Source organism: Spermophilus citellus (genome assembly GCF_964194105.1).
Source record: "Spermophilus citellus genome assembly, chromosome: 9".
Taxonomy (NCBI): Eukaryota; Metazoa; Chordata; class Mammalia; order Rodentia; family Sciuridae; genus Spermophilus; species Spermophilus citellus.
Genome location: NC_138191.1, coordinates 1583201 through 1597563, shown reverse-complemented (window position 1 = coordinate 1597563; position 14363 = coordinate 1583201). Strand labels below are relative to the sequence as shown.

General features: G+C 41.0%; 2 protein-coding genes across 2 annotated transcripts; both read left to right on the top strand.

Moving 5' to 3' along the window:
* Positions 1-717: 717 nt before the first annotated feature.
* On the top strand, positions 718-2046 carry LOC308656225 (histone H3.2). The gene has a single exon (XM_081307087.1). It carries the CDS (start codon positions 1388-1390, stop codon positions 1796-1798), a length of 411 nt encoding a protein of 136 aa, XP_081163213.1. The 5' UTR covers positions 718-1387; the 3' UTR covers positions 1799-2046.
* A 741-nt stretch (positions 2047-2787) lies between these two features.
* Positions 2788-9826, top strand: H2BC18 (H2B clustered histone 18). The gene has a single exon (XM_081307090.1). The coding sequence runs from the start codon at positions 2851-2853 to the stop codon at positions 3229-3231; it is 381 nt and encodes a 126-aa protein (XP_081163216.1). The 5' UTR covers positions 2788-2850; the 3' UTR covers positions 3232-9826.
* The last annotated feature ends 4537 nt before the right edge of the window (positions 9827-14363 follow it).

Genomic DNA, 14363 nt, shown 5'->3' with positions numbered 1-14363 from the left:
CTTGGATTCTGTATTTCAAAATAGTTCCCTCTTATCCTCATGCAATCAAACCATACATTGTTTCTTAAAGGTCTCTGTTGAACTCTGTTATTTCACAGAGTTGGGTTAAGTAATACAGTATACAAAGACGGACTTTTAAAACAGAGTAGTGCTCAGTATATGAAAGTCATTACAAAACCACCACAGGAATAACATTTATCCACGTCAGTCACACTTTTGTATGTTTTGTATTTTCGATCTCCCTAAGAGGTTGCTATCTATGAAGGGTTCTTGAAGAGATTAAGCTAACAAGTTTTTACATTGTGTGAAATGTTCACTTAAAATCACTTCCATTTGACTTTGATATCATTAAGGAGAAGATAATTCATATTGACACCATTAAGGTAAGTTGTAAGCCTCTTGGGCCCGCTTTTGTTATTAGGTTTGAGCTCTTATAAGGTTTATATATAATGGTTTTTCAATAAAACAAGCGATTAAAAGTATTATCTAAAAACAACTTTTACCTTATCCATAGAGATCTTTATGCATTGTTTTATGACACGCACTTTCCAGGAACAATTTAAGGCCTATGAAATGACTAAAGGGCAAAGAATCTTCACTGTCCTTGTAGAAAATACAGAAAATATTAAACTTTTAAGGATTAGGAAACATTTTATCTTTATTGAAGAAAATAGCCACTCAGTGGTCAATGAATAATTCATGTGCTTTGAAACTTCATTTAACTTGTCATCTGGCTGATAAGGACTTGACTATTGGAAACTATTGGAAAGGAGAAACTCCTGTCTGGTCTCATCCATTTTTGACCAATACGCGGTTCATCTGCAGGACCTAATCGGCCTTTGATGTGGAGGCGAGGAGACAGAATCCCCAGGAGGTAAAAAATAAAGGAAGGCGGAAGTTTTAACAGAACATTGGTCAGCATACTGAAGATAAAACAGGGCTTTGGCCGAGTTTAAGTCAGGTAAATATAATTTTTCATTCTTTCCACTACATAGTGTTTTGTTAAGCTTCCATCACGATACAATGCATCTAAACTGCTGAGCACAGTAACAAACGCTAAATAAATGTTATGGAAGGAGAGTTCCTGTAACAGGTACCTTGAAACTAGCTGAAACCTGTTAAAATATACAGTGAGTAAATACTTTATAAATTATTGTTACAAAGTTACATCAACTGAAAGGAAAGGTTTTTACAGAGATATTAGTGGTCCATAAATTGTAGAGAAAGGGGGAAAGAATGAGGGAAGAGTCTCAGTAAGCGGGATCGAATTCTAGCCAATGAGACCACAAGTCTGGAGATTCCTCTCCTCCTGCCCAATCAAGGCGCGGCTTCGTCTATAAGTAAGACCGCCTTCGCTCGCTCCTCGCTCCTCCCAAGCCCGCGAAGCATGGCCCGAACCAAGCAGACCGCGCGCAAGTCGACCGGTGGTAAGGCCCCGCGCAAGCAGCTGGCCACCAAGGCGGCCCGCAAGAGCGCACCGGCCACCGGCGGCGTCAAGAAGCCCCACCGCTACCGGCCCGGCACCGTGGCGCTGCGCGAGATCCGGCGCTACCAGAAGTCCACCGAGCTGCTGATCCGCAAGCTGCCGTTCCAGCGGCTGGTGCGCGAGATCGCGCAGGACTTCAAGACCGACCTGCGCTTCCAGAGCTCGGCCGTCATGGCGCTGCAGGAGGCCAGCGAGGCCTACCTGGTGGGGCTGTTCGAGGACACCAACCTGTGCGCCATCCACGCCAAGCGCGTCACCATCATGCCCAAGGACATCCAGCTGGCCCGCCGCATCCGCGGGGAGCGGGCTTAGGTCCTGTGCTGAGCAGTCCGCACAAAGGCTCTTTTCAGAGCCACCTACCTCTCAGTAAGAGCAGCTGCACCCGCTTTCCGCAGTCTGCGCTGTCTGAACACTCAACTCAGGAACGCCCCAGCGGGGCATGGAGGAATCCCGACACTCTAATCTGGTCGCTTAGCTACGGGAGAGTTCGTTTTGTTCCCGGCCAGGTCTCCCGAGTGCTGGCCTAGCTTTCCCTATTCCGTGAGGGAACGTCTTCGGCCCGAAAGCCAGGGGTGCGCTGAGCATTTAGAAATTACATGAAACCAGTTTGTAACGTGATTCATTGTTACACAATATAACCCGAAGAGCAGTTAAAAAAACGGAAGTGGGTCCCTGCCGGTTTTCAAAAATAGTTGAGAGGATCGTTAAAGAAAAACCAAGTATATAAAGAAAAACTGCAGGGGCTGGAGATGTGGCTCAAACGGTAGCGCGCTCGCCTGGCATGCGTGCGGCCCGGGTTCGATCCTCAGCGCCACATACAAACAAGGATGTTGTGTCCGCCAATAACTAAAAAAAATAAATATTAAAAAATTAAAAAAAAAAAAAAAAAGAAAAACTGCAAAATTAAGGGGCTGCAGGCTGCGGTTGTGGCTCAGTGGTAGAGCACTTGCCTCGCTTGTAGGAGGCACCGGGTTCGATCCTTAATAAAAAGTAAGGGGCAGTTAACTTTACCTAGTGCTTTAAAAATTCCTTCTAGAAATCCACGGTTGAGTGGGGGCGGGGGGGGAACCAAACAAGTGGAACCACCGCTGTACGTAATTTACTGGTTAATTTGAAATGGAGTATTTTGATTGGCTAATAAGACGTCTGTTCTAATGACCACTAAGGAAGCGCAACCAGAATCTATTATTTACATGGACTCCGCCCCTCTATGACGACACTGTTGTAAATTAACCAATAAAAAACGCAGTGTCGTGGGAGTCTTCATTTGCATACGGGCTCTATAAGTAGCGCGCAACCGGCTGGTTCTGCTGTAGTCGACGATTATCTCTTCCCGAGTTCGTCAGTTCTTCGCGAGGAAAAAAATGCCGGACCCAGCGAAATCTGCCCCCGCTCCCAAGAAGGGGTCCAAGAAGGCGGTCACGAAAGTGCAGAAGAAGGATGGCAAGAAGCGCAAGCGCAGCCGCAAGGAGAGCTACTCCGTCTACGTGTACAAGGTGCTGAAGCAGGTCCACCCCGACACGGGCATCTCGTCCAAGGCCATGGGCATCATGAACTCGTTCGTCAACGACATCTTCGAGCGCATCGCCGGCGAAGCGTCCCGCCTGGCGCACTACAACAAGCGCTCGACCATCACGTCGCGGGAGATCCAGACGGCCGTGCGCCTGCTGCTGCCCGGGGAGCTGGCCAAGCACGCCGTGTCGGAGGGCACCAAGGCGGTCACCAAGTACACCAGCTCCAAGTAAGGGTACACAAGGAATGCGACACAACAACTGCTTTACCCCAAAGGCTCTTTTCAGAGCCACTTCAGTAATCGGAAAAGGGCTGTAAACACAATGGGGCTATCAGCCTTTGTGAGGTATGATGTGACCATGGTCACGAGTGCATTTGTGGTTAGGATCAGGAAATCCCTACCGAGTCCTTGATGGAACCTTTGGTGTAATAAAGGATCCTTGGGAGGCGGAGAAATGGGCAAGTGTCTCTTCTAAGCGTTTGGGGGCTTCTTTAGCTCGGGCGACTGATCCCTAGCATTTTTAAGTAATGATCGAGTTGGGTTTTATCTTTAATGTACAGGTGAGAAGTTGTCAGTTATTCAACTCCCTACTTAACTATTGTAGAGTGGTTCAGCTTATTGGCAATATCAGATAAGCTTATTTCATGATGTGAGAAGGGTGCTACTGGCATTTAATGGGAAGCAGCCAGCAGTGATGCCGTGCGTAATGCACAGGACAGCCCCCCACAACAAAGCATTACCTGATTCATAATGCTGATTCCTGTGCAGAGACAGACCCACTGGCCCAAATGCCTGTCGTGCTATCCCTGGACCCACACCTATGTTATTGCTCTTTACTTGAAAGGTGAACATTCCATAGGCTTACTGTTTCCAGGTCATTTTCCACAGGAAAACTTTCAGGGCAAGAACCCTCTTCTGGTTTCTGTTAAACAGAACAGAACAAAACAAAAACTTATGATTGTAAGAACTGTGGAATTGCTTTCTGAAATTGCTTGCCTCTGGTGAAGTTTGCTGCTTTCAGTCAGGTTGCATGTGGGGAGGTGGTTTTCAGTGTTCTCAGCTGTGTGTATTTTAATAAGTTTTGGATGTATCTACTTGGCCCACATGTTGGCATCAAAAGTTAAAATCAGGCTGTGGGTGTGTGGGTGTGTTTTGTTTCTGTTGTTTTGCACAGTACTGGGGATCAAAACCAGCGTTTCTGTCTGGGCAAGTAGTCTACCACTAAGGAACATTCCCCAGTCCACTAGTATTTTGAGAATGAGTGGAGAAGGGATTTATGGTACACAGAAGGCCATGGTTAATATGTAGAATGAATCTCTGAAGACTAAAAACTTGCATAATTCAAAACATCCTGACAAAAGCTAGTGGATTTTTTTTCCCCTTACCAAATAAATACAATAGGAAAACTTAGTTTACAATTTACTGAAACAGGCTTTGATATTAAGCCATTCTTGGTAAGTCCTTCTCAGGACAACTCTGTACTTACTGTGAATTTTGTAATTTTATAATTTAGTTCAAACTTACATCTAATTAAAAGTGGTAGAGTGCTTGCCTAGCATGCATGAGGCACTGAGCACCACATAAAAATATATAAATGTATTATGCCTGCCTACAACTAAAAATATACATATATTTTTTTTTAAATAAAATAAAGGTGTTGTATTCATCTACAACTAAAAAAAAAATACTTTTTAAGTTGCATAAAGTGTGCCACATATGACTTCTTTCACTGCAAATTTTAGATTCTCACTTGAGAATTCCCTATCCTTTTTCTGATGACTTCCAGACAAGAGGCCAGGGAAAGATGACTCAACTGAGATCTCGTCAGAATCAATGAAGATTAAATTATATTAGCCTCTGTAATGGTGAGAGTAGTCAGTGATGCTGAGCCTGAGATAATCTAACTAATTACAGGAACTTAGTGGTAAATTCACCAATCACTGGGGCTTCTTAATTTATTTGGGTCTCGTAGTTTTCTGTGAAATGCAGAGATTATAATTATTGATCTTAAGCTTCCTTCTAATATAATCCACTTGGCATAGTGGCTGGAACACGGTAAATGTTTCATCAGTGTTGCTCTCAGGATGAACATCTATCTCAGATAATATATCTATGGAAGTGTATTTCATCTAGTTTGGCAAGTCTTCTTACTCAAGACTCACAGTTAACAGGAGAAAGGTATAATGATTAACTTGCATACCTCTCAACCATAGAATAGGTCATATAAGGAAACCACCTTGTTTTCTTAACTCTTTTCCCTGCTACATTATGAAAAATTGAGCGATTTTGTTTCTCTAAGCTTTCAAGTTGATAGCTTTTTTCTGAGTCTTTTTAAGTTTTGAAATCTGATTTTCATATTAGGTATTAGATAAAAATTATTCTTAAGTGACCTTCTTCCCACCACTCTGCTGAAACAGCAAGTATGTGTAGAGAAGAATACAATTTTAGCAGGAGAGTTAACCAAGGTAAAACTTTAATTCCAATCTTCAGCCTAGAGGGAAAAAAAAGGTAAGAAAAAAATTTTCATTTGTCTAAGGAACGTTTATTTCATGTTGTTTGTTTATGACTGTGGGGATGTGTTTTGGAGGGAAAGAGGCATAATTTGAGAAATCATTCTGGATTAATATATGCAAATCTTTTTTGGAGCAGAGTTTTAAAGATTTTAAAAGCAAAGGAAATAAATAAACAAAAACTATGAATATTTTTCCTGACATAAGAAAATAATATATGAATTATAAGCATTGACTGAGTCATTTAGATTGAGCTGTTAGATGGAAATATAGACCTTTACAACATAGAGACATCAAAGTAAATATATTTGAAGACTCTTCCTAGCAATATGGAAGGATGATGTAGTCCTAAAAATTTGGGCATGATGTTTAATGTTTAAATGTATAATGTTTAGTAAAAAGTTCAGGGTCTTGAGAAACTAGCTGGTATACAGCCTGGCTCTTCTCTCTCAGTTATATGACAGAACATGTTTCTTAGTCTGTGTCTCCTCAACTTAAAATTGGGAGCGATAATAGTGCTTACTGCACAATGTTTGGTGAAGGATAAATGAGTAATTATATATAACAATGCTAGTATTTGACAGTTAATAAGCATTTCAGTAGTGGTAGTTGAGATTGGCAGTAAGGAAGTTTTACTGAACTCTATGCAAGTTTCTCATCTCTAACACACAAGTGAATATGACTACTAATTCAAGAAAATGCACCGAAGATGTCACATTCTTCCCATCTGTTATGGTTTGAACATGAGGAGTCCCCCAGAAAACTCCCATGTTAATGCAGGAATATTCAGAGGTGAAATGGTTAGACTGTGAGAGCTGTGACCTAATCAGTCCATCCTACTGACTGGGTGGACTATAGGCAGGGTGGGTCATGGCTGGAGGAGGTAGGTCACTAGGAGCATGCCTTGGAAGGGTTGCTCTTCCCTCTGGCCCCTTTCCCTTGCTCTCTCTGCTTCCTTACATGAGGTAGACAGCACTCCACCACTCCTTTCTGCCGTGATGTTCTGCCTCACCGTGGGTCCAGAGAAATTGGCTTGGTTGACGATGGACTAAACCTCTGAAACCATTAGCCAAAATAAATTTTTGCTCCTCTAAGTTGTTCTTGTCAGGTATTTTGGTTACAGTGATGAAAAGATGACTAATACACCATTTTTAACACACCATCTTTCACTCACTCCAAATTCCTAGAAATGATAGAAAATTGACATAAATGATGGCAGATGGTATTCAAGTGAAGAGTACTGCAGAAGATATGAGTGGACCGAGGAATGATCCACACTATTTGGAACAAACATACCAGGAACAAGAGTTGGTCTTGGGACAACTGATAGGATGACCATTTGAAGAACAACAGGTAAGGTTTATCATGTCTATTCCCTCCTATCCTGGGGATTATAATAAGCCACAGAAGTGTTTGGTTCCATCAGTGAGTGTGGTCAAACTTGGTTCAGAGAGACAGAAGAATGCATCAGGTTACTGGGAGTTATCATCATGAAGAGACTTGCTTTTGGAAACTTACAATATTATGTGCCATCCTTTACACACATGTACATTTCAGCACAAGAATCCCCCCATACAAAGATGTGCACATAACCAAGAGTCATCATAAATTTTAAGAGAAATATCCTCTCACCCTCAGTTGAAGAAAAGCAGAAGTTTTTTTCACATCATAAACCTGCCTCTAATAAAAGAGTAGATTGAGAACTTTGAAGGAATATAGCTCTACTGTCCAATATAGAGTCTAAATAAAATTGAGCTAACATGGATCTGAATTATGTTATTAAATCAGAGACATTAAAGAGTAAAACTCAAACAGTTAACACAAGAGAGCTCAAAATAAGTGTATTTAATACCCTCAATAGGAGAAGATAAATATAAGAAAAATTAACTAAAGATCTTAGAAATCTAAAATTTGGTTATAAAAAAAAAAAAAACTTAGAGCCAAATCCATAATTGAACTCCATATCTACACTCCTCCATAGATGAGGAAAAAAATTAAAGATCAAGTCAAATTGTACCCTCATAAAAAGTTACAAAGATGAAAAATATAAAGGAAAAGTTAATTGACATGAAAAAATAATTCCAGATACCCCCAAATTCATCCATTGGAATAATAAATTTCATAAGTAAGGAATTGAGAAGACTTAAGAAATAAAATACAGATATACTAAGTAAGATTTGGTGATTGTAGATGGCACAACTTCAGAATACCAATTAAATTATAATCTTTGCCAATGGTGTCCCCTACCATTTCCTTGACAACCAAAGTCAAAGAAATAAGGGAAGAAAAGGAGGATATTTCACAGGATCTAAATTCATAGACATACATCTTCCTCATTAAATTCTGAGGACACAAGTATAAAATGAAAATGAACCTTACTTAGATACATGGTAATAAAATTTCAGAACAAAAAGTTAAAAGAGAAAGGTCTAAAGACATCAGGTATATTTGGGCAGTACTGGGGGGAGAATTTTGAAACAACTTTTATATCTAGTCAACTATTGTTTTGGTATGAGAGACTTTTCAGACCATCTTTGAGAGAATTACTAGAATTGTTGTCTAAGTTTTTTTTTTTTTTTTCATCATGGGGGATTCAACTCGGGATCTTATTCATGTGAAGCAAGCACTCTACCACTGAGCCACATCTCTACCCCTCCAGTGAGAATATTTAAAAGATTCCAAGAAATGATGTATACTAGAATCAAAGGTGACCATGTACCTTACAAAACATATTGCTATTAGATTCCTTAAGAAATTAAGAAAACCTGGTATTTAAATTCCAGATGACATTAACATGGGTGGGAAGTGTGGGGGAAAACAAGAGTGAAAAGAAAAAAAGCAAGCAAAGTAAGAAGGATAGAGACATTATTACTATGGAAGTTAAAAAAAATGTAGATTATATAGATCTACATATATATGGCAATAGAAGAAAGTTATTTCATAATCATAAAAATTGTAATCCATTAAGGATTACATGATCATGAATTTTTTGCTTTTTTAAAAAATTTTTCAACCTTTTTTTAAAATTTTTTTTCAACCTTTTTAATGGACATAGTGCTTTATTTTATTTATTTATTTTTATGTGGTACTGAGGATAGAACCCAGTGCTTCATATGTGTGAGGCAAGTGCTCTGCCACTGAGCCACAACCCCAGCCTGAATTGTTTGCTTTTTAACACATGTACACACACACATCTACTCACACAATGTGCATACAAGGACTTTATTATTCTATTTGGAGATAGGGTCTAGCTAAGTTGCTCAGGGTCTCGATAATTTTCCAAGGCTGACCTCAAATTTGTACTCCTGCCTGAGCCTCCAGAGTAGAAGGGATTACAGGTGTGCACTACTATCCTGGCTACAAGGATTTTTGTTTTTCGTGTGTGTGTGTGTGTGTGTGTGTGTGTGTGTGTGTTTTGGTACTGGGGATTGAACCTCAGGAGCACTCCACCGCTGAGCCACATCCCCAGCCCTATTTTGTATTTTATTTTAGAGACAGGGTTTCACTAAGTTGCTCAGTGTCTTGCTTTTGCTGAGGCTGGCTTTGAACACAAGATCCTCTTGCTTCAGCCTCCAGAACCGAGCCTCTGGGATTACAAGTGTGCACCACCATGCCCGGCCTACAAGGATTTTTTTAGGTCAACAATCACAGTAATTAATTTTAATACAGTCCTCAGGAATTGACAGATAAACATGGTCAATGAGATTAACCATAATTATACATACTATGTAATTTTGTTTTAAAAATGGGAAAGTTACATTATTTTCAAATTCCAGGGTATAAAAACAAAAATTGACCATGAGCAAGAGGGCAAATTAAATCTCAACGCATTTTGAAAATCTGAAACCATACCAGGGTATATATTCACTGATTATAAAGCAATAAAACAACTAAGTATATTCTCCCGAATCTATACTCTTAAAAGAAAACATATAGGTTAAGAGGATTTCAAAAAATAGATACTTTTTATAAGTAACAAAATCTATATGATCAGAAGAAATTCATAGTTTTGGAATGCATCTAAGAGAAAATAAGAACTATTTAAAATGGATTAAAGGCTGAGGCCAGAGGATTGAAGGTTCAAAGCCAGCCTCAGCAACTTAGCCTTGCCCTAAGCAACATAGCAAGATCTTGTCTCAAAATAAAAAGGGGACCAGGGATGTGACTTAGTGGCTAATGTCCCTGGGCTCAATCCCTGATTTAAAAAAAAAAAAAAAGGGCTGGGGTTGTGGCTCAGAGGTAGAGCGCTCACCTAGCATGTGTGGGGCACAGGGTTCGATCCTCAGCACCACATAAAAATAAAGATATTGTATCTACCTACAATTAAAAAATAAATATTAAAAAAACTAACAAGAATTAAACTAATAAAGGAACAATAGGAAAACATGAGGGTAGAAGGAATAAATTTAAATAAAAGCAGAATCAATGGGGGTAGATCATATTTCCCTACTCCATCAAGATTAATCAATAAAACCAAAGGCTGTTCTCAGAAAAATAAAGCATTCTTTAGTAAATTTAACATTGAAAGAGAAAAGGCACATAAAAAGTAACATTAAATATAGAAGAAATTAAAAATGATATGAATTCTGCTTTTAGATAGGGTCTAGCTGAATTGCTGAGGCTGACCTCAAACTTGGGATCCTCCTGCCTTAGCTTCCTGAGTAACTGGGATTACATGTGTACTTGGTGGCTATATATGTGTATTTTTTTATGTGAATTTATTTGCAAATGTAAGCAAAATTTTGACTTTTTCCTACAAATTAGCACAGTTGCTCCTAGAAAAACAAACACATAAATAAACAATAATTATTAGAGAAACTAAAAAGACAATCAAAGATCTACCCTTAATATAGGCCCAGGCCTTATTTTCTCTTAAATGCATTTAAAACTATGAGGGGAGAGAATGTATTAGGTAAATTAATCAAGATAATGATCAATTAAAATATCTGCAGATCTTTTTTTTTTGTGGGGGAAGGGGGTGAAGATTGATGTCTTACTTCTCCACTGATATTGTAAAGTAATGACAGCAACAGGAAGGTTAAGTGAAATAATCCATATAAGGCAAATAATTAAGGGATTGAAAAAATAAGGTCTAATTGTTATTACATACATAATATAGATTTCACAGAAGGAGCAAAGATAAGAAGTTGCAACTCAAGAAACTAGTAAGTAAAAGGTTAAAGTTTGAATTCTAGCTGGGGGTGATGGTACACACCTATAATTCCAGCAGCTCTGGAGGCTGAGGCAGAAGGATCATGAGTTCAAAGCCAGCCTTGGCCATTTATTGGGGCTCTAAGTGAGACCCTGTCTCCAAGGTAAAGTACAAAAAAGGGCTGGGAATGTGGCTCTGTGGTTAAATGTCCCTGGGTTCTATCCTTTGTTTAAAAAAAAAAAAAATGAATTCTAGTATATTATAATCAAAGCTTGTGAAACTTTAAGATGTGGTTGAATTAAAGTTAGAAAATTATTATTTTTCCAAAATAAGTGTGGTATTTGTAAACCTGTTTATGTAAATGCCTGTTTCTTCTACTGAAGGTCTTTCTCTGCCCGTGTAGAAATGGACTTCAGAGTCACAGCTGGGTTAGGATAAGTGGTGGTTCACTGGAGACCGTCATTGCTTCCTTGAAATTAAATCGTATTCTTAGCAAACACCACATTTGGGGAATTCTATTTTTCCAGAAGGTCTGAGTCAGTTATTTCTAGCTTTCCTTAGAGATCTTCCTTGTCCATTAACTCCCATACCATGTCATGCAATCTTTCCCTGTGACATATGCACCCTCTCCACAATTTATACTTTTTTTTATTCTTTTTAAGTCTTAAGGGTAAGGAGTAGTATGTGCTTAAAGTAATATGGAAATGGAAAAAAACAGACTGAAAGACGAGTTTCTTACCCTTCAAGGGTTCTGATCCCATATTTAGAAACAAAACAAGAAATGAGGTATCAAGAAGACAGCAATTTTATTGGCTTATTTTACTGCAAATGTGCATTAGCAAGTCTATATCCCAAACCCCCCAAAGACCTCATGGAGTACCAGATTTTCAACTTACTAAGGTTTTCTTTGTTTTTGTGGGGATTGGGAGAGAACAACATCCTACTTTGCTTGCCAAGTACAATATACAGTTTTTTTGTTTTTGGTACCAGGGATTGAACCCAGGGGTGCTTAACCACCGAACTTCATTCCCAGCCCGTTTTTATACTTTATTTAGAAACAGGATCTCACTAAATTGCTTAAGGTCTTGCTAAGTTGCTGAGGCTGGCTTAATTTTCCTGCGGGGGCTGGGGATGTGGCTCAAGCGGTAGCGTGCTCACCTGGCATGCATGCGGCCCGGGTTCGATCCTCAGCACCACATACAAAGATGTTGTGTCCGCCGAAAACTAAAAAATAAATAATAATTTAAAAATTCTCTCTTCTCTCTCTCTCTCTTAAAAAAAATAAAAAAAAATTTCCTGCCTTCCTGTGCTGCTGGGATTACATGCACGCGCCACTGCTCCCAGCTAATATGCAGGGTTTTTTAAAAAATATTTTTTTTAGTTGTAATTGGACACAATTTCTTTATTTCATTTATTTGTTTTTATGTGGCGCCTCACACATGTTAGGTGAGCGCTCTATAGCTGAGCCCCAGCCCCAATATGCAGGTTTTTTTAGGGCTAGTTTTTATACTATTATTGCTATGGAACTGGTAATAATGACTTCTTAAAGATTCTAACTATACCATTTATAATAACTCACAAAAATGAAGGATATAGAAATAAATCTAATATTTCTAGAGAGAAAATTCTAACACTGTTATGAGACATAAACAAGGACATAAATAAACAGAAAGTTATATTTTGTTCCTGAATTTTAAGTCTACATTGTAATGACATCAATCTTCACCCCCTCCCCCACAAAAACAAAAGATCTACAGATTTTCAGTCACTTTTCAAATCAAATAGTGTCATGAGAATTTGACAGTTGCTTTTTCTTTCTTGAAACACTTTTGTGTTTTCCTCCTACCTCCCTGGCTGCTACTTATTCACATCCATTTCTAACACTTTTATACCAAGTCTGAAATTTGTCATGCCTTAAGGCTCAGCCTTGGACCCTTTTGTTTTTCTATCTGTAGTTTACACTGTCATTTCTAGTCCAGTGGCTCTAAATTCTATATGTATATATATCTATGTAGAGATTTATGATGACAGTCCATTTTTTCTCTGCTCCAGCGTTCTTCCCTACAGAAGAATCGTGTGTGTGTGCGCGTGCGCTTAACCACTGAGTCACATCCCCAGCCCTTTTAAAAAAATGATTTAGAAACAGGGCCCACTAAATTGCTGAAGCTGGCTTGAACTCGTCATCCTCCTGCCTCAGCCTCCCATTACAGGCCTGCACCACTGAACTGAGCTCTAATAGGATCTTGAACAATAGGTCCAATACAAAACATTTACTACTTGCTCTACCTTTCCCTCCCGCTCCACCAACTCGTTCTTTCCCATTTCAGTGAATGTAATATTTATTGCTTTGAGTCAAAATTTGAGTTGTTCCCCATTCTTCTCTTTTTCATATACCCTACCTCTAAGTAATCAGAAGCTTTGTTGACATTTCCGATGAAACATATTCTAAATGTGACTTCTCAGTACTCCACTGGTACCTGCTGGTTCAAAATGCCATATGTCACACCTGGATTCTTAAATTTGTTTCCTTGCTTTCCATGTTGTCCCTCTATAGCCCCTGGGTCTGCCTACAGCTAAGCCTATGGAAGTGAGGACTGTCAACCCCCTCTCAGCAGATGCCAGCTGTGTCTTCATTCTGTCTATTCTCAGGCCTAGATCCACTAGATTGATTGGGCTAATCCTTGGTCTTTCTGGGAAAATCCCTAAATCCTAAATGCACTGAGCCAGGGAAAACCCAGGATGGACCCAACTATTTCTGTTTTACCCCAAACCAGTTGGTCTGCTTCAGGGGTGTCTTCTCAGGCTAGGAAACTCCAAGTGTTCTGGAATGGGTCTGGACTCCCGTGGTCTTTGAATGAGTTTGAAGTTTTTCACACCAAGTCTGGAAGGTGAGAAACTGACCTTAACCGACCCACCTCCTCTTAACCAGTTGCTGGTTCTGTTCCCCACCTGTCCACTCCGGGACGTTGTATTTAGGCTTGAAAGACCCAGGGATTACAGGATAGGTCCAAGACCCTTACAGGTGAAGCTTCCCCGGGTCCAAGCGGCCCTGGGTGTTGCCCCTGGGACCCTGGGGAGATAAAGGACACCACTTACCCCGCCCCCCCCCCCACCCGGCCACACCAAAACACAAAAACAAGAGCTATCGTCCTGCACCGGGTCCCTTTGGGAACTGGATCTCAGTCCAGGGAGGCTTTCCCACCCAGGATAGGTAGATCCCAGATCCCTGGGGACTAAACCCCAGTTTCCGAACCCACTTGGGGACAACGCTGGATCCTGGGCTCCCTGCCCTCCGCCCCCCTGGTTGTGCGCCCGGGCTCTGAGGGTGCGGGAGCCAGAAGGTGGGTTCCCGGACCGGGAGGCTGCGGCCATCTCGTCCCCGCCAGCACCCTCCCTGCGGCCGCCTCCTCCCGCCAGCACCCTCCCTGCGGCCGCCTCCTCCCGCCAGCACCCTCCCAGTGGCCACCTGGTCCCCGACAGCACCCTCCCTGCGGCCGCCTGGTCCCCGCCAGCACCCTCCCTGCCGCCGCCTCCTCCCGCCAGCACCCTCCCTGCGGCCGCCTCCTCCCGCCAGCACCCTCCCTGCCGCCGCCTCCTCCCGCCAGCACCCTCCCTGCCGCCGCCTCCGTCCCCGACAGCACCCTCCCTGCGGCCGCCTGGTCCCCGCCAGCACCCTCCCTGCGGCCGCCTGGTCCCCGCCAG

Bases quoted from the DNA above. Each gene is read 5' to 3' on its own strand.
- LOC308656225 (XM_081307087.1), top strand. From the start codon at position 1,388: ATGGCCCGAACCAAGCAGACCGCGCGCAAGTCGACCGGTGGTAAGGCC.
- H2BC18 (XM_081307090.1), top strand. From the start codon at position 2,851: ATGCCGGACCCAGCGAAATCTGCCCCCGCTCCCAAGAAGGGGTCCAAG.